Source organism: Macaca fascicularis, chromosome 14 (assembly GCF_037993035.2).
Source record: "Macaca fascicularis isolate 582-1 chromosome 14, T2T-MFA8v1.1".
Taxonomy (NCBI): domain Eukaryota; kingdom Metazoa; phylum Chordata; class Mammalia; order Primates; family Cercopithecidae; genus Macaca; species Macaca fascicularis.
The window spans coordinates 71,141,049-71,157,502 of record NC_088388.1 but is presented as its reverse complement, the minus strand read 5'-3'; the positions used below and the strand labels follow the sequence as shown (position 1 = coordinate 71,157,502).

The following is a 16,454-nucleotide window of genomic DNA, read 5'->3' as shown; positions in this document are numbered from 1 at the left end:
CAGTATTGGAATGACATCAGGAAGAGGAAAGGATACAATAATAAATTTATTACCATTTATTGAGTCCTTACTACATGCCAGGCAATATGCTCATCTTCTTACATATATTTTTTAACCTAACAGCTTTATTAAGATTTAATTTACATACTATACAATTCACCGTTTGTTTTTATGGAGTGTGAATTATATATCAATTAAAAAAAGAAAGAAAATGAATGATACAAGAGCTTTAAATAGAAAAGCCTCTCTTCCCCTCCTTTCATACCTCACTAGATTTCCTACCTCATTTCTTTTTTTAAAACATTTTTGTATCAAATCTATTTTAATTTCAACTTTTATTTTAGATTCAGGGCCTACATGTGTAGGTTTGTTACCTGGGTATATTGCATGATGCTGGGGTTTGGGGTGTAATTGATCCCAGGTACTAGACATAGTATCCAATAGTTTTTCAACCCTTGCCCCCCTTCATCCCTCCGTGCTCTAAGAGTCCCTGGTGTCTATTGTTGCCATCTTTATGTCCATGAGTACCCATTGTTTAGCTTCCACTTATAAGTGAGAACATGTCGGCTGGGCAAAATGGCTCATGCCTGTAATCCCAGCACTTTGGGAGAACATACAGGCTGGACACAGTGGCTCATGCCTGTAATCCGAGCACTTTGGTAGGCCGAAGCAGGTGGATCACTTGAGGTCAGGAGTTCAAGACCAGCCTGGCCAACATGGCAAAACTCCGACTCTACTAAAAGTATAAAAATTATCCGGGTGTGGTGGTGCGAGTAGCCTGTAGTTCCAGCTACTCGGGAGGCTGAGGCACGAGAATCGCTTGAATCCAGGGGGCAGAGGTTGCAGTGAGCCTAGATTGTGTCACTACACTCCATCCTGGGCAACAGAGAGAGACTCAAAAAATTAATAATAATAAGTGAGAACATGCAGTATTTGGTTTTCTGTTCTTGTGTTAATTTGCTTAGGATGATGGCTTCCAGCTGCATCCATGTTGCTGCAAAGGACATGATTTCATTCTTTTTTGTGGCTGTGTAGTGTGCCATGTAGTATCACATGGAATAGTACCATGTTTTCCTTATTCCGTCCACCATGGATGGGCACCTAAATTGATTCTGTGTCTTTGCTATTGTGAATAGTGCTGTGATGAACATATGAGTGCATGTTTCTTTTTGGTAGAACAATTTGTTTTCTTTTGGATATATACCCAGTAATGAGATTGCTGGGTCGAATGGTAGTTCTAAGTTCTCTGGGAGATCTCCAAACTGTTTTCCACAGTGGCTGAACTAATTTACATTCCCTCCAACAGTGTATAAGCATTCTCTTTTCTCTACAGCCTCACCAATAAGAGCCATTCTGACTGGTGTGAGATGGTATCTCATTGTGGTTTTGATTTGCATTTCTCTGATGATTAATGATGTTGAACATTTTTTCATATGTTTGTTGGTTGCTTGTATGTCTTCTTTTGAGAAATGTCCTTGTCTTTTGCCCATTTTGTAAATGGGATTTATTTTTTGCTTGTTGAGTTAACTTCCTTATAGCTTCTTGGCCAGGTGTGGTGGTTCGTACCTGTAAGCCCAGCACTTTGGGAGGCCGAGGCAGGTGGATCACCTGTGGTCAGAAGTTCAAGACCAGCCTGGACAACATGGTGAAACCCTGTTTTAGAAAACAGGATTTTCTAAAAATACAAAAATTAGCCTCGTGTGGTGGTGCACGCCTGTAATCCCAGCTATGTGGGAGGCTGAGGCAGAAGACTCACTTGAGCCTGGGAGGCGGAAGTTGCAGTGAGCCAAGGTCACACCATTGTACTCCAGCCTGGGTGACAAAGTGAGACTCTATCTCAAAACAAAACAAAACAGACAAAAATCCCACATAAGTTCCTTATAGATTCTGGATATTAGACCATTGTCAGATGCATAATTTGCAAATATTTTCTCCCATTCTATAAGTTGTCTGTTTACTCTGTTGATAGTTTGTTTTGCTATGCTGAAGCTCTTTCATTTAATTAGGTCCCATTTGTCAATTTTTGTTCTTGTCACAGTTGCTTTTGAGGACCTAGTAATAAATTCTTTGCCAAGGCTGATGTCCCAAAGGGTATTTCCTAGGTTTTCTTCTAGGATTTTTATAGTTTGAGGTTTTGCACTTAAATCTTTAATCCATCTTGAGTTGATTTTTGTATGTGGTGAGAGGTAGAGGTCCAGCTTCATTCTTCTGCATGTGAATAGCCAGTTATCCCAGCACTATTTATTGAATAGGGAATCCTTTCCCCGTTGCTTATATTTGTTGACCTTGTTGAAGATCAGTTGGGTATAGGTGTGTGGCTTTATTTCTGGGTTCTCTATTCTGTTCCATTGGTGTGTGTGTCTGTTTTTGTACAGTACCATGCTGTTTTGGTTACTGTAGCCTCGTAGTATAGTTTGAAGTCAGGTAATCCGATACCTTTGGCTTTGTTCTTTTTGCTTAGGATTGCTGTGGCTGTTTAGGCTCTTTTTTGGTTCTATATACACTTCACCATTTAGAGTATATAACTCAATGGTTTATATGATATCTTCACAAGAGTTGTGCAAACTATCATGACAATTAATTTTAGAACATTTTTATCATGCCATAAAAAGACCTCATATTCATTATCAGTCACCCTCCATTTCTCCTCAACTATTACCAGCCCCTGGCAACCAGTAATTACTTTCTGTCTCCATAGATTTGCCTGATCTGGACATTAAATATAAATTGAATCTTATTTTATTTTTTGAGACAGGGTCTTGCTCTGTCCTCCAGGCTGGAGTGCAATGGTGTGATCATGGCTCACTACAGCATTGACTTCCTGGGTTTAAGGGATCCTCCACCTCCACCTCAGCCTCCTGAGTTGCTGGAACCACAGGCATGCGCCACCACAGCCCCCGGCTAATTTTTAAAATTTTTTGTAGAGATGTGGTCTCTCCACATTGCCCAGCCTAGTGTTGAACTCCTGGGCTCAAGCAATCCTCCTGCCTCAGCCTCACAAAGTGCTGGGATTACAGGTATGAGCCACCATGCCCAGCCTCATTGTGGTTTTGATTTGCACTTTCCTGATGGCCAGTGATATTGAGCATCTATTGATATGCTCTTTGGCCATTTGTATGTCTTATTTGGAGAAATGTCTATTCCAATCCTTTGTCCATTTTTTAAGTTAGGTTTGCCATTGACTCTTGTGAGGTAGGTGATATTATCTCTGTTTTGGAGATGAAGAAACTGAATCTCACAGATGTTAATAAAGTCACACAGTCAGTTTTGCTTTCTAGACTTGCAGACTCCAGCCCCCATGGTCTTTCTAATACACGTTGCTGCCTGCTGAGGATTCACACTGGGGTCACCAGGGTCCTCTATGTGGCAGGAATGGAGGGGGAAAGGAAAAAGGTGGGAAGGAAAATCTGCTTGAAGGCTGGGTGCAGTGAGTGGCTCATGCTTGTTATCTTAGCACTTTGGGAGACTGTGGCAGGAGGACCACTTGAGCCCAGGAGTTTGAGACTAGCCTAGGCAACATAGAGAGACTCCATCTCTCTATATATTTTATTTAATAAAAAAAATGTTTTTTGGCCAGGCACAGTGGCTCACACCTGTAATCCCAGCATTTTGGGAAGCCGAGGCAGGTGGATCATCTGAGGTTGGGAGTTCAAGACCAGCCTGGCTAATGTGGTGAAACCCCATCTCTACTAAAAATACAAAATTAGCTGGGCATGGTGGCACATGCCTGTAATCCCAGCTACTCAGGAGGCTGAGGCAGGAGAATCACTTGAACCCGGGAGGCAGAGGTTGGTGAGCCAAATTGTGCCATTGCACTCCAGCCTGGGTGTCAAGAGTGAGACTCCATCTCAAAAAAATAAATAAAGTAATTGGAATACACTTCATGCTGAAGCTCTTTACGCTTTTTTTTAGTTTGAATGATGGTGGAAAAGATGAAAATGATGAGATGAAGTAACTGATCCAAGTTGGAAAGTCGGAGACCTTTCTGGTGGGTTGTAGACAACTCCCTCACATACACACACATTGTAGATGCCATTCCTGAGCAGTGGCAAGAAGGGGCAAGTGCTCTGCTTCTAACTGGTTCTGTGATGTCTCAGCAGGGTTTTAATTTGTGTAGAGTCTTCAGTGAGAGGAAGCTGAGAGACCAGAGGCTTCTTCCTAGAGACTCTTGATAAGAAGTTAGCTTAGTCCCTGAGCTTCAGGTTGTATCATTCGACCCTGAGTTATGTGAGGCTTAGGCCTGTGGGCATTGGCAGAGGCTGCACAGTACAGAAGATAGAGCAGAGGCCATGGAGCCACTCAGACTTAGGGTCTAGTCCTAGCCTACCACTGACCAGCATTGCAAGTTGAGCAGGCCACCTAACTTCTTTAAGCCCGTGTTTCCTCATCTGTTCAATAGAGATGATAGTACTTGAACTGTAGGCCCTACATGGATTGTCATGAGGATGAGGGAGTGATTGCCTTGAAGTGCTCCCTACACTTTAAAACATGATACAAACATAAGGGGTTATTCTCTTATTTGTCTTATTAGTCATAGCGGTTCCCTCTCATGAAAACATGTTCACATCTTTAAAGACAAGGGCACTGCTAGACATTCCATAGCATTAGATGGCACCAGCTCCTGGGAGTGGCCAGTAGAGACCAAGAGGGACTCAAAGCTAGGATTGCCTTCCCCTGCAGAAGTGAACAGTAAATAAAGCTTTTGTTATCTAGAGACCACTGCAGGATTTTAACGAGGGTTCGGCTGTCAAAAAGAAACTGCTGAGTGACACCCAGTGAAACAGATGGCTTTTAACTCAGAACTCTATTCTCATGCTCACTGTGCCCTCCCTCCCTCCCTCTCCTCCCCTCCCCTCCCTCCCTCCCTTCCTTTTTTCTTTTTTTCTTTTTTCTTTTCTTTTTTTTTTTTTTTTGAGACAGGGTCTGGCTCTGTCGCCCAGGCAGAGTGCAGTGGCATGATCTTGGCTCACTGCAACCTCTGCCTCCCTGGCTCAAGTGATCCTCCCACCTCAGCCTCCCAAGTAGTTGGGACTACAGGCATGAGCCACCACTCCCAGCTAATTTTTGTATTTTTTGTAGAGTTGGTGTTTCGCCATGTTGCCCAAGGTGGTCTCAAACTTCTGAGCTCAAGTGATCTGCCCCCTCCTCGGCCTCCTAAAGTTCTGGGATTACAGGCGTGAGCCACTGTGCCCACCTCACTGTGCCTTTCTGACAGGAAAAGTATATGCAGGATTCCTCGAATGAAGCCTTTTTTCACAGAAAAAAATACACTTTTGGAAGCCCATGATGAGATAATAACGAACATTTATTGAGAGCTACTATATGCTAGGCACTGTACCCAGCCCCTTTATTCATAGTGTCTCATTTAATCCTTACAACCTCCCATGAAGGCGCTACTGTTATTATCCCCACATATAGATAAAGGAGCCTGGCACAGAGAGGTTCGGTAAATTGCCCAAGATTACACAGTCAGTAAGTTCAGAACTGGGATTGAAACATAAGTGGTCTGACTCCAAAGCCCCACCAAATACTGCTGACTGGTATTACTTTTATTTTTATTATTCCAAAACCAAAGATAATATTAAGACCTTGTTTATGTTTTATGTATTTATTTGTTGATTCAACAAGTATTTGTCGAGCACATACTTACGGCCATACGCTGCTGGCCAATGGAGAAGGTAGTCATACTTACTGTCTTCATTGAGTTTTTTGTCTAGTGGGGAATTGTCAAGTAAGCAGATGCTTGCAATAGAATGTAATAAATACTAGATTTAGGAGATGCCTAAGGTGCTAGAGGAGCTCTTAGGAGCAATAAGTACCTCAAACGTAGGAGGAATCACTGGAGAAAGTGACTTCTAATCAGAGACCTTCTAATCAGAGGCCTAGCGGTGTACTGGAATTAGCCAACTGAAGTAATGGGAGAGGGGAAGATGTTCCAGGTAGTAGAATAGTATTTACAAAAGCTCAGAGGCAAGAAAGAGCATTAGAAGGGTGATGATGAGAGATGAGACCTAGGTGAGCAGTGAGCCTCCTCTGGACATTCCTTATTAGCTGGGCTATGACACCAGCACTCTCCTGACGTTTGCACCAGAATAGCCCCAGCTGTGTTCCTGAAGTTCGTCTGCTGTTTATGGTAAGCACCCTGGGTATAGCTCTGTCATTGCACGTGTGAAATTGTATTATCATTTGTCTGCTCAGTGGTCTGATTCTTGCATTAGGATGTTAGCTTCTGAAAGTCAGGAACTGTGTCTTATTTATTATTATATCTCCAGGAACTACCACCATGCATTGGTGCTCATTAAATGTTGTTTGTTGAATAAGTGATGTGTTTTCTTTGTAAAATGGATTACACTTTTCTTGCTTCCTTGAGCCAACTATCACTTTTTGTCAGGTTCATCATTATATCCAGCAGTTAATGTCCTATGTGGCAGTTCAGTGATGCCCTTAGGGGCTTTTGAGGTGCTGTACTCTGAATTCCTTTTTCAGCTTTTCATTGTCCTGTTCTTTTCCCTGCCTGCCTGGCCAATGCTTGATTGTAATCAATCTGCTTGGTTCTGTAGCATCCTCCCTGGCCTTCTTATTTCCTTCTCCCAATCTGCAGTGGACTGGAAATAAGATCACCTAGCATGATTTGATAAGACTGTAACTAAGGGCTAGTAATCTCTGACTGAGGTCCTAAAGGGATCTCTTATGGGAAAAGTGTAGATGCCATTGCACATGGGACTTGTATGTTAGAGGCCTTTTAACTTCCTGTTCTTCCTGCTCCAGGAAAGGTCAGATAACACCCCTGGGGCAGGAGCAGGGGGTTCATCAGTCTGGAGAGGCCATGGCAGGAGTAGAAGGCTCATTGACCACTGATTCTATAAACCACAAGAAACTGTTGTCTGTTTTCCAGCTGCACATTCCACCAACTTTATTTTGGCCAAATATTTGAAATGCTTCCATCCACACTAGCTTATTTGAGTGCTAGCTACAAACCTTAGACCATTTTCTATTAGGGGCAAATTCTGCAGAAACTGTGTTTGCACCTTCACCCAAACAGGAAAACAGGATGGAATAAGAGCCAAGGCTGGGACCAGGATATCTGGGCTCTACTTCTTTCTTGGTCTCTGATTTCCTCATTTGGAAACTGAGGGTGACATTATGATATGTGAGAAAGAGTGAGGACAACCACTTATTAGCTATGTGACCTCTGAGCCTCCATTTCCTCATCTATAAAATGGGAATAATAATTACCTACTATGTAAGGTAATTATGAGAATTAAGTAAGATTAACTGTGTCAAGTGACCATGTCAGGTATAGAGTAGAAGGTCAGTGAGTGAAATCTATTAGTGGCCAGGTGCAGTGGCTCATGCCTGTAATCCCGGCTCTTTGGGAGGCTGAGGCGAGTAGATCACTTGAGGTCAGGATTTCGAGACGAGCCTGGCCAACATGGCGAAACCCCATCTCTACTAAAAATACAAAAATTAGCCGGGTGTCGTGTCAGGTACCTGTAATCCCAGCTACTCAGGAGGGTAAGGCAGAGAAACGCTTGAACCCAGGTAGGGGCTGCAGTAAGCCAGATGGTGCCACTGCCCTCCAGCCTGGGTGACAGAGCAAAACTCCATTTAAAAAAAAAATCTATTAGTATTAGGAAGAGGCATGGCAGTCTTCTGGCTTTTGGAACTTTGTATGGGATGTTGAGTATTGTGCAGTGGGGAGAAGCATAGACTCCATTCCAAGACCACTTGAAAAAGAATGGTTTAGGAATTGTCTGGTACTTTTGACTACATTGGTAAGGTCGCCTCTTGACTGAGTGTACCCCTTTATCCAGTGAGAGGTAAGAGGAACCTGTCCTCTGCAGATCCTGTGCTGTGGACTCAAGGAGAAGAGAAGTACAGGTAGTCAGGACCCAAATTCTACCCCCACAAACTCAGCTCAGGAGGGAATGTAAGACAGTTGCCTGGATAACTTCCACGTGGGGGCTAGAAAGAAGCTCCGTCGCCTGAGCAGGGGAGAGAGTGCTCTGTGGGGTCTCATTTCCCAAGGGAGGGCCCCAGAGGTGGGGTAATGTTCTAATTTATTGTCCAAACTGGAACTGTCTATAACAACAGACGAAAACCAGGACCACCCTGGGTAAACAGGGTGTGTGAAGTCACCCAACCCAGAGAGTCTTGGAAAAGTGATGGACTGGTTTTATATTATTTTATATCAAATCAGAGTGAGAAAATCACAAATATTAGCACTAGAGTGAGCCTGGGGGATTTTGGTTCTTTGACCACATGAAACGCTTGTTCTTCTTTCAAAAAAAATGTTTACAGGTAATTATTAAGGGTAAAAATGCAGATTACAAAATTGCATTTACAGTAAATTCCAATTTTGTAGGGGATACACACACACATGAAATTTGGAAGAACATATATCAAAATCTGACATGTAGTTTCTCAAGTCACTGAGATATCAGTCCCTTTTCTTCTTTGTACTTTTCTATGATTTTAAAAATTTAATTGCTTTTATAAATTTTTTAAGTTTTAAAAAATTAAAACCACTTACTTACTAGAATGTAAACATTTTCAGAGCAGAGAGGTGTATTAATCTTCTGCTAAAACAGCCTCTGTCTGCTGCCCCACTCTCCCCTTATCCTACCCCAACCTGTTTTCTATACCTGCATAACTTCTCTTCATCCTTTAAGACTCCTGTCTTCTGGGATCCTCTCCTCATGTCCAAGTTGAGCTAAACTCTCCCGTGGCATTCTGGTATATTTTTCTGTTATACCTGTAACAGAGCATTTATCTCAAACAGTTCTATAAACATCTGGTTATTGTCTGCCTCCCTCATCAGTTAGGTCAGGGACCTTATCTGATCTATTTCATGTCCCCAGGATGAATCCTAACACATAACAGATGTCAGTAAACACTGTGGAACTAACTGGCCTCTGTTTTGCCTCTTCTTACCCAGCACAGATGGCCAGGAACATAGTAGGTGCCATTTTATGCTTAGTGAGTAGGTAGATGAGTGAGTGAGTGAGTGAATTAAAATGCCACGAGAAAACAGGTGAGATTGGTGACTCATGCTGTCATTGCTAATGGAAGGGTTTGTGTTGCTGTCTCCCCAGTCCTGATCACCCGAGAGGATGACTTCAACAACCGGCTGAACAACCGCGCCAGTTTCAAGGGCTGCACGGCCTTGCACTATGCTGTCCTTGCTGATGACTACCGCACTGTCAAGGAGCTGCTTGATGGAGGTGAGAACAGAGGTGGAGGAAGGGTGGGGTGGGGGAGGTGGAGGAGGAGTGGAGTGGGGTTTGGCAGGGGGAGAGAGTACTTGGCAGCCTCTCTATTCTGGAAATAACATACTTCCCCAGAGCCCTGTTATCCTCCCAGAGCTGGGGATGCCTCGAGAGCAACTTTGCTTGCTGAGAATGGCAGTGCACACATGTGGTTTGCCCTCCTGTGGCTGATGTGTGTTCTCTGCCTACATGTGTGTGTGATGCACCATGCCATCCTGCCTGTCTGTGTATGCTGTGAGAGTTTTCTGGATTGCTGCTACCCCTAAAAGTGTTCTCTCTTCTCCCCCGTGACCTCCAAAGCAGAGCTAATGAAACAAAGGAGAGGCTCTTTAAATCCCTACTAACCCAGGTCACAAAGACACCTTCTTTGGTCCCACCCCAGTCTCAGGCCCCTTTCATTACTCTGGGTCATGGCACCCTATTCTTTTCTGTCATTACACTTGTCACAACCTGAAATTGTTTTTGTTTGTTCAATAGTCTTCTCCCTAACTTGTCTCTGAGCTTCTAAAAGGCGAGAACCATGGCTGACTGGTTCAAGTGTCCCCAGCATCTACTATAGTACTTGGCACTTAGTAATCACTGAATAAATATTTGTTGAATAATGAATACCCTCTCTTTGGAGAACATCAGTTAATTGGCGCGACAATATATGCCATCCCCAGACTCAGGCTGGGCAAGTGTGTTACCTTCCAGACACATCCCAGTCACTTTGTTTCCCACTTCCCCGTGTCCCACGCCGGCCTCTCCTTGGGAGGGGGTGGGAAGCAACTTGCCAGGATGTGTGGGCACAGACCCCTGAGTGAGTGCATAGTACATGACTGCCTGTTCATGCCCCCTCTGCTGCTTTTTGAGGGCCAGGGATCCTTTCTTGGGGCTAGACTCCAGGGTCTTCCTTGTTGGGATCATTCTTCATTGAACCTGAGCACTGGAAAGGTCCTCAGAGGTCTCTGGGCCACTCTGATGATTGCCTGCCTCTCTGCCAGCAGAACCCTCTCCAACAGCTGGCTAGCTGACATTTTTCAGAGACAGAAGGAACCCTCCTTCTTCCCCAGAGAGTTAATCCCATTTTACTTCATCCTTGACTGGTTGAAACATCTTTTATTTTTTATTTATTTATTTATTTATTTTTGAAACATGGAGTTTTGCTTTTGTTGCCCAGGCTGGAGTGCAATGGCACAATCTCGGCTCACCACAACCTCCGCCTCCCGGGTTCAAGCAATTCTCCTACCTCAGTCTCCCAAGTAGCTGGGATTACAGGCATGTGCCACCACACTTGGCTAATTTTGTATTTTTAGTAGAGACAGGGTTTCTCCACGTTGGTCTTGAATTCCCAACCTCAGGTGATCCACCCACCTCAGCCTCCCAAAGTGCTGAGTTTACAGGCATGAGCCACTGCGCCTGGCGTGGTTGAAACATCTTTTTAATGAGCTGTGGTCTTCTTTGTAACTTATGCCAACTGTCTTTTGCTACCTAATCACTTTTCCAAATACCAGTCTTCAAAGAAAGTTCTTTTAGTCCCAGAGCTTTTGCCTCCGCAGGCCCAGCATCCCCAGATCATCTTCTGATTGGCTTCTGGGGACTTCCCAGGAACATGTAATCTTGCCACTTTCTGTCAGCCACAGCCATGCTAGCTTAAAACCCAGGCCTGGCCTGTATCCCCAAGCCTACAAGGGAGCTGCCCCAGAGCAGCCAGCATATGCTTTGGTCTGGGGCACAGCCACTGAAGGGCAGGACTACTTGTGGATGTGGCAGCAGTGCTTGGGATGACTGATGCTTCTGCAGCAAGAACTTGCTGCTCTCAGAAGCAGAGACTTAGAAAACGTCCCCAAGCAGAATGCTTCTTCCTTTGTCCATTGGAAAGCTCTGTGGCAAGACATTTGTAGCTAAGATTTGGAGTGTTCACCAAGGACATTCTCTCTGCCGTGCCTTAAAATCAATCAATACTCCCAGCTATTGTCCAGTAGTTTACATTCTCTGCTTCCCCCAACCCCCAGACAGAGAATTCACTTTATAAGGAGCCCCTCTTCCTAGCCTTCCAGATCGAACACCTTTGAAATGAAAAGACAAGGGCCTTTTATGAAACTCCCTCTGTCCTCACCCCCCAGGCCAAGGCTGGCCCTTTGAGCCGTTCCAGGGCCATGGTTCCTGCCTGTTGACTTGGAACAGATGCCCTTAGCCCCCACCTTTACATTTCTCCCACCTGCCTTTTTAGCCAGCATCCATTTACACCCCCTGCCCTAGCCTTCCAGCCTCAAGGGCCAAAACCGTTAACCCACTATTTCTCCCTCCCAACCCTGAACAAGTTGCCATCACTCAGGGCCGGAGGCTGCCAACTTCTGACCTCCCTTCCCCCTGACCTCCCTTCGTCTGCCTGTGTGTGTGACCAGCCAACCGAGAGGCAGGATCCTGCTCTATCATTCTAGGGGCTGTTGCCAGTAATATTTCCAGAGTCTTTTGACCTCAGCTGACCCTCTCCAAAGGGTTTCAGGAAAGGCAAGGGAGCCTACCTTCCTGCCCATCCGGCTGGCTTTTTTTTTTTCCTTTTTTTTTTTTTTTGAGACAGAGTTTCGCTCTTATTGCCCAGGCTGGAGTGCGGTGGCACAATCTTCAGCTCCCTGCAACCTCCACCTTCAAGCGATTCTCTTACCTCCAGCCTCCCAAGTAGCTGAGATTACAGGCGTGTGCCACCACACCCAGCTAATTTTGTATTTTTTTAGTGGATGTGGGGTTTCTCCATGTTGGTCAGGCTGGTCTCAAACTCCCAACCTCAGGTGATCCGCCCGCCTGGGCCTCCCAAAGTGCTGGGATTACAGGCATGAGCCACCGCGCCCAGCCCCATCTGGTTTTCTTAGGCTGTGCTTGCCACCAGCCTTGCTGCAGTAACTAAAGGGAGATTCTGTGAGATCCAAAGCAGGCCTAAATACAGAGGCCAGCCTGTGCTCACAGGGCCCACACAGAACAGTTTCCTTGAAATTACTTAGTCCTCTGGGATTTAGGGTCCCCAGACCTTAGAGGGTTAGAGCTAGAAGAGTCAGCTGCTCTTGCTGTTTGACCAGAAGTCCCCGTTTGAGCTGGGAGGAGATTCAGACAGAAGCATCAGGCTGATAACGTGGAAAGCTCTCTGGCCCAATTAGAAGGTGACATGGAGTAATAGAAAGGGAACCTTAGGCTTCAGAATCATGCCAACCTAGGTTTGAGTCCCAGGTCACCCACCTATTAGCTGTGTTGCCTTGGACGTGTTTCCTTAATTCTCTAAGCCTCAGTTTTCGTACATCTAAAATAACACCTGTTTCACAAGGATAGCATGAGGATTGGTGGTATTTTTTATGAAAGCCCCTGGCAGGCACATGGTAGGTGCCCTGTTATAAGTAGTTATCGTTGTGACATGTGTAAAGAACTCAAACTCTCATTCTGGCAGCTGTAATTCCATTCCTCCCCAATATGGAACCTTTAAGGCCTCTTAATTTTGTCTCTACCTACAACATTCCTATCCTGCCTAAAGTGCCGTCATGTTCCGTCTTTTCTTATCTGAATCCTCAGACTCTTCAAGGCCTCCCTCTCTTAGGAAGCCTTTCTTGGTCGTCTGGTCTACTCTGATACTTCCTCCTCCAAACTTGTATAGCATTGTACAGCTTAGCATAGACTGCTTAACATCGCCTCATTTTCAGGAGATGCTGTGGCATAGTGAAAAAGAAACAAGCTTTGAAGTCAGACCTGGGTTTAAATCTCAGCCCTGTCAAGTGACCCTCGGCAAGACACTTGCCATCTCTGAGACCATGGGCCTCAGGGGATCCTAAGACAGATCAGGCAAACTGTCACTGACCCTGAGAGGCTCTCACACTGTCAGAGGAGACAGATGTGGAAACAGGCCATGATAATGGGGTAGGTGCTCTGACAGGCGACTGGACAAGGGACTCTGGGGACGAACAGGGGGAAATGCTGTATTCTGCCTGGTAATCAGAGAGGTGGAATCAGTTACAGAAAGCTTCCCAGAGGAGGGCGTGCTTAAGCCTTATCAGGAAGGATAATGGGAGTTTGCTCGAGTTCTCCAGAAGGGTTTTGAGTTAACTAGTGCCAGTCTTCTACTCTCAACCACCACAGAAAAGTACAGAGACCCTCGTGTTTTTTACCTTGAAAGATGCTGCTTTTGCCTGTGTTGATGGCTTATCAGCAGGAAGGCTCTGCTTTAGCACTTGAATGCAGGTGTGGTTGGAGGGAGGGAGGAAGGTGGGGAAGAGGCAGTAGGACTAGAAAGAGGAGTGATCAGGGAAGGTGGCTGGAGTCTCATACTTCAAGTTCCTGAAGATGACTCATCTTGATATTTCCAGGACCGTTAAGTTGCTTTGACAACCAGGTCCTTTCAGGAATGTGATCCCACTGGCAGATCCTTCTTCCTAAAACATATCTGTAATCATGGCAGTTTTTCTTGACCAGGGTTCTTCCAGAGAATTGAGCCCTCATTCTCCAAGGCATCCATTGTACACAGGAATTAACATCTCTTCCAGGCATCTAAAATGGTACTAGCTATATATATACACCTTTGGAAGCATTGAGAAAATCACTAGTCAAATATTTTTTTGTATATGCTTCAAAGGAGAACCCCCAGCTAAGAGAGGTTGCAAGGGAAGGGCATGAATATTGGAGTCAGGATCTTGGGACCAGCCCTGCCGTTTAATAGGTATGTGATCCAGGGCAAATTACTGACTGTTCTGAAGTTCTTTTTCCTCATCTGGAAATGGGGGTGTTGCCACCTACCTCCTAAGGATTTATAAGGATTAGGACATATGTACTTCTACAGAGTAGGTACTTTTTATAAAATAGTCTCTGTTATTAACTTCAGAAACGCTCAGTGCTCACTCATTTAAAAAAAAAAAATCCTAACCATACTAATGTTTTTAACTGGTTTTAGAGTTGCTGTAGTCTGACCCTCGCCTACTTTTTCCCCCTATTGGAGCCCTAATACTCCAGCTACACTGTGTTCCCACCTTGGTGCCTTTATTCTCGCAGTTCATTCAGCCTGTCTTTTCCCTTTAAGACCATTTCTCATGCTGGTGGAGTTCTTTTTACCTGTCAGTCCCCAGCCTCATGCCACCTTCCTTCTGAAGTCTTTCCTGTTCTCTGAATTTGGGTCCAGTCTCACTTACTAGACCAAGGCAGATGAAGGCCAGGCCTGTGTCTTTTTTTATCTCCATCTCCTTTGCTACAATGCCCTGCATGTGGTTTAGTATGTTTTTGGATTGGATGCACTGACAAATCTCCAAAACCACTGTAGGTTTTCTTTTGGGAGTTGTGGTGCTTTACTTTTTGGTCTACCCTTTGCTGATCCCCTTCCCCGACTCTTAATTTCCTAATGTGTCTGACTTTTTAGAGCTTCACTTATGAGCCACCTCCTCCTGGCTACCTTCCTTCTCCTTATAGTCATAATACCACTTCCTTTTCAGTCACTGGTGCTCTCATTTCAGAAACACTTGGGCTTTAACAAAACCTAATACTTTCCCTGGGGCCTCTCTCAGCCTCCTTCACACCTACTTTAGTGAATCCTCCTTGCCCCTATCTCCAAGTCTGTGCTCAGTTATCAGTGTTAACCAGCCGTCATCAAATGAGTCCTTAAGTTCCCCACCACCCCTGCCAGAGGAAAAGATCCTTTCCAGTGGGGCCATCACCTTTAACAGCCTCTTGGCTTGTTGTCAGGACCCAGAACTTAAGAGTTCCGCTTCTTGTTCCACTTCACTGTCTGCCCATCTGGTGGCACTGCCTGATGTGGAGGGAATCAGCTCTGCCTCAGGCTGTCTGTCCTCTGTTGAAGCTCCACACTGATTCCCTCCAGCAAAACAGAGAAGGGGAATGAGCACTGGGTGAAGTATCAGATGTTCTGGCTCTGCCACCAATAAATCCTTTCACCTTTAGGCATATCCTTTCTCCTCCTCAGTAAAATAAAGAAGTTAGGATAGCAGATCCCAAGGACCCCTTCCAGCTCCAGCATTCTTTCACTTACCAAACACTTACTGAGCATCTCTGCTGCCACAAGGCCTGCCCTAGGCACCAGGGAAACAAAGATGATCCAGACATGATTTTTGCACTTAAGTAACTCACAGTTCGGTGAGAAAACCAGACATTTTAACCAAGAATTGCTATCTGGTGTATTAATGGAGATCTGTAGAAGGTGCTGTGAGATCACAAAGAAAAGACCTTTTAAATCTTGAAGAGGGCAGGGAAAGCATGATGTAGGAGATGGTGTTCACAACAAGTCTTGAGGGATGAACGCCAAGTATACAGGTGGCTGAGGTAGGAAGGCGGAGGGAGCAACGTGTTCAAAGGCATGGAGAATGAAGCAGCATACTTTACTCAGAATATTGCGGGTAGTTCAGAAGAGCTGGAGGGTATCAGAGGGCAAGAAAGCTGGAGCTGATATTGAAGGTCACTAATGTAAGCTATGCTGAGAAGACTGGACTTACCCTGCAATGGAAAATCATTAAGATTTAGAGGAGGACTAGGATAGGCTTTATGTTTAATGTGAAAGATGATTTAGGCATTTCTAAAATGTTTATCAGTAGCTGAATGGATGAATAAATTGTGGGATGGTCACACAATGGAATAATATATAATGGGATTGAGTGAACTCTTGCTCTGTACTACAGCACAAACTCACATCAGGTCACAAGCCAAACATAGAAGAGTGCTTACTGTATGCCTGCATTTAAAGTCCAAAACAGAGAAAACTAATCAATGGCATAAGAAGTCAAGGTAGTGCTTAACCTTGAGAGTGTGGGTAGTGACTGGGAGAGGCCGTGAGGGGATCTCTGGGATGCCGTAATGTTATTTCTTTATGTAGATGCTGGTTATGTGGGTGTGTCCATTTTGTGAAAATTGAGTTGTATCTTTATGTACTTTTTGCGCTTTTCTTTATGTGTTACACTTGAAACAGGTTTAAAAAAATGAGGGGAGGCTGGGCTCAGTGTCTCATGTCTGTAATCCCAGCACTTTGGGAGGCTGAGGTGGGTGGATCACCTGAGGTCAGGAGTTCAAGACCAGCCCGGCCAACGTGGTGAAACCACGTCTCTACTGAAAATACAAAAATTAGCCACGCATGATAGCAGGTGCCTGTAATCCCAGCTACTTGGGAGACTGAGGCAGGGGAATCACTTGAACCCAAGAGGTGGAGGTTGCAGTGAGCCGAGATCATGC

The 16,454-nt window shown here is 44.8% G+C and overlaps 1 protein-coding gene across 10 annotated transcripts in view; it reads left to right on the top strand.

Moving 5' to 3' along the window:
* CLPB (ClpB family mitochondrial disaggregase) overlaps nucleotides 1-16,454 on the top strand; it is a 148,296-nt gene that overhangs the window by 73,742 nt on the left and 58,100 nt on the right. For all 10 annotated transcript variants that reach the window (XR_012423471.1, XR_012423470.1, XR_012423469.1 and 7 more), the window contains one exon: nucleotides 9,096-9,224. Coding sequence is in view for 6 of the 10 variants with exons in the window: in XM_005579000.5 (XP_005579057.1) it covers nucleotides 9,096-9,224 (129 nt within the window). In the remaining 4 variants the exon portion in view is untranslated. The remainder of the gene's footprint in view (nucleotides 1-9,095; nucleotides 9,225-16,454) is intronic.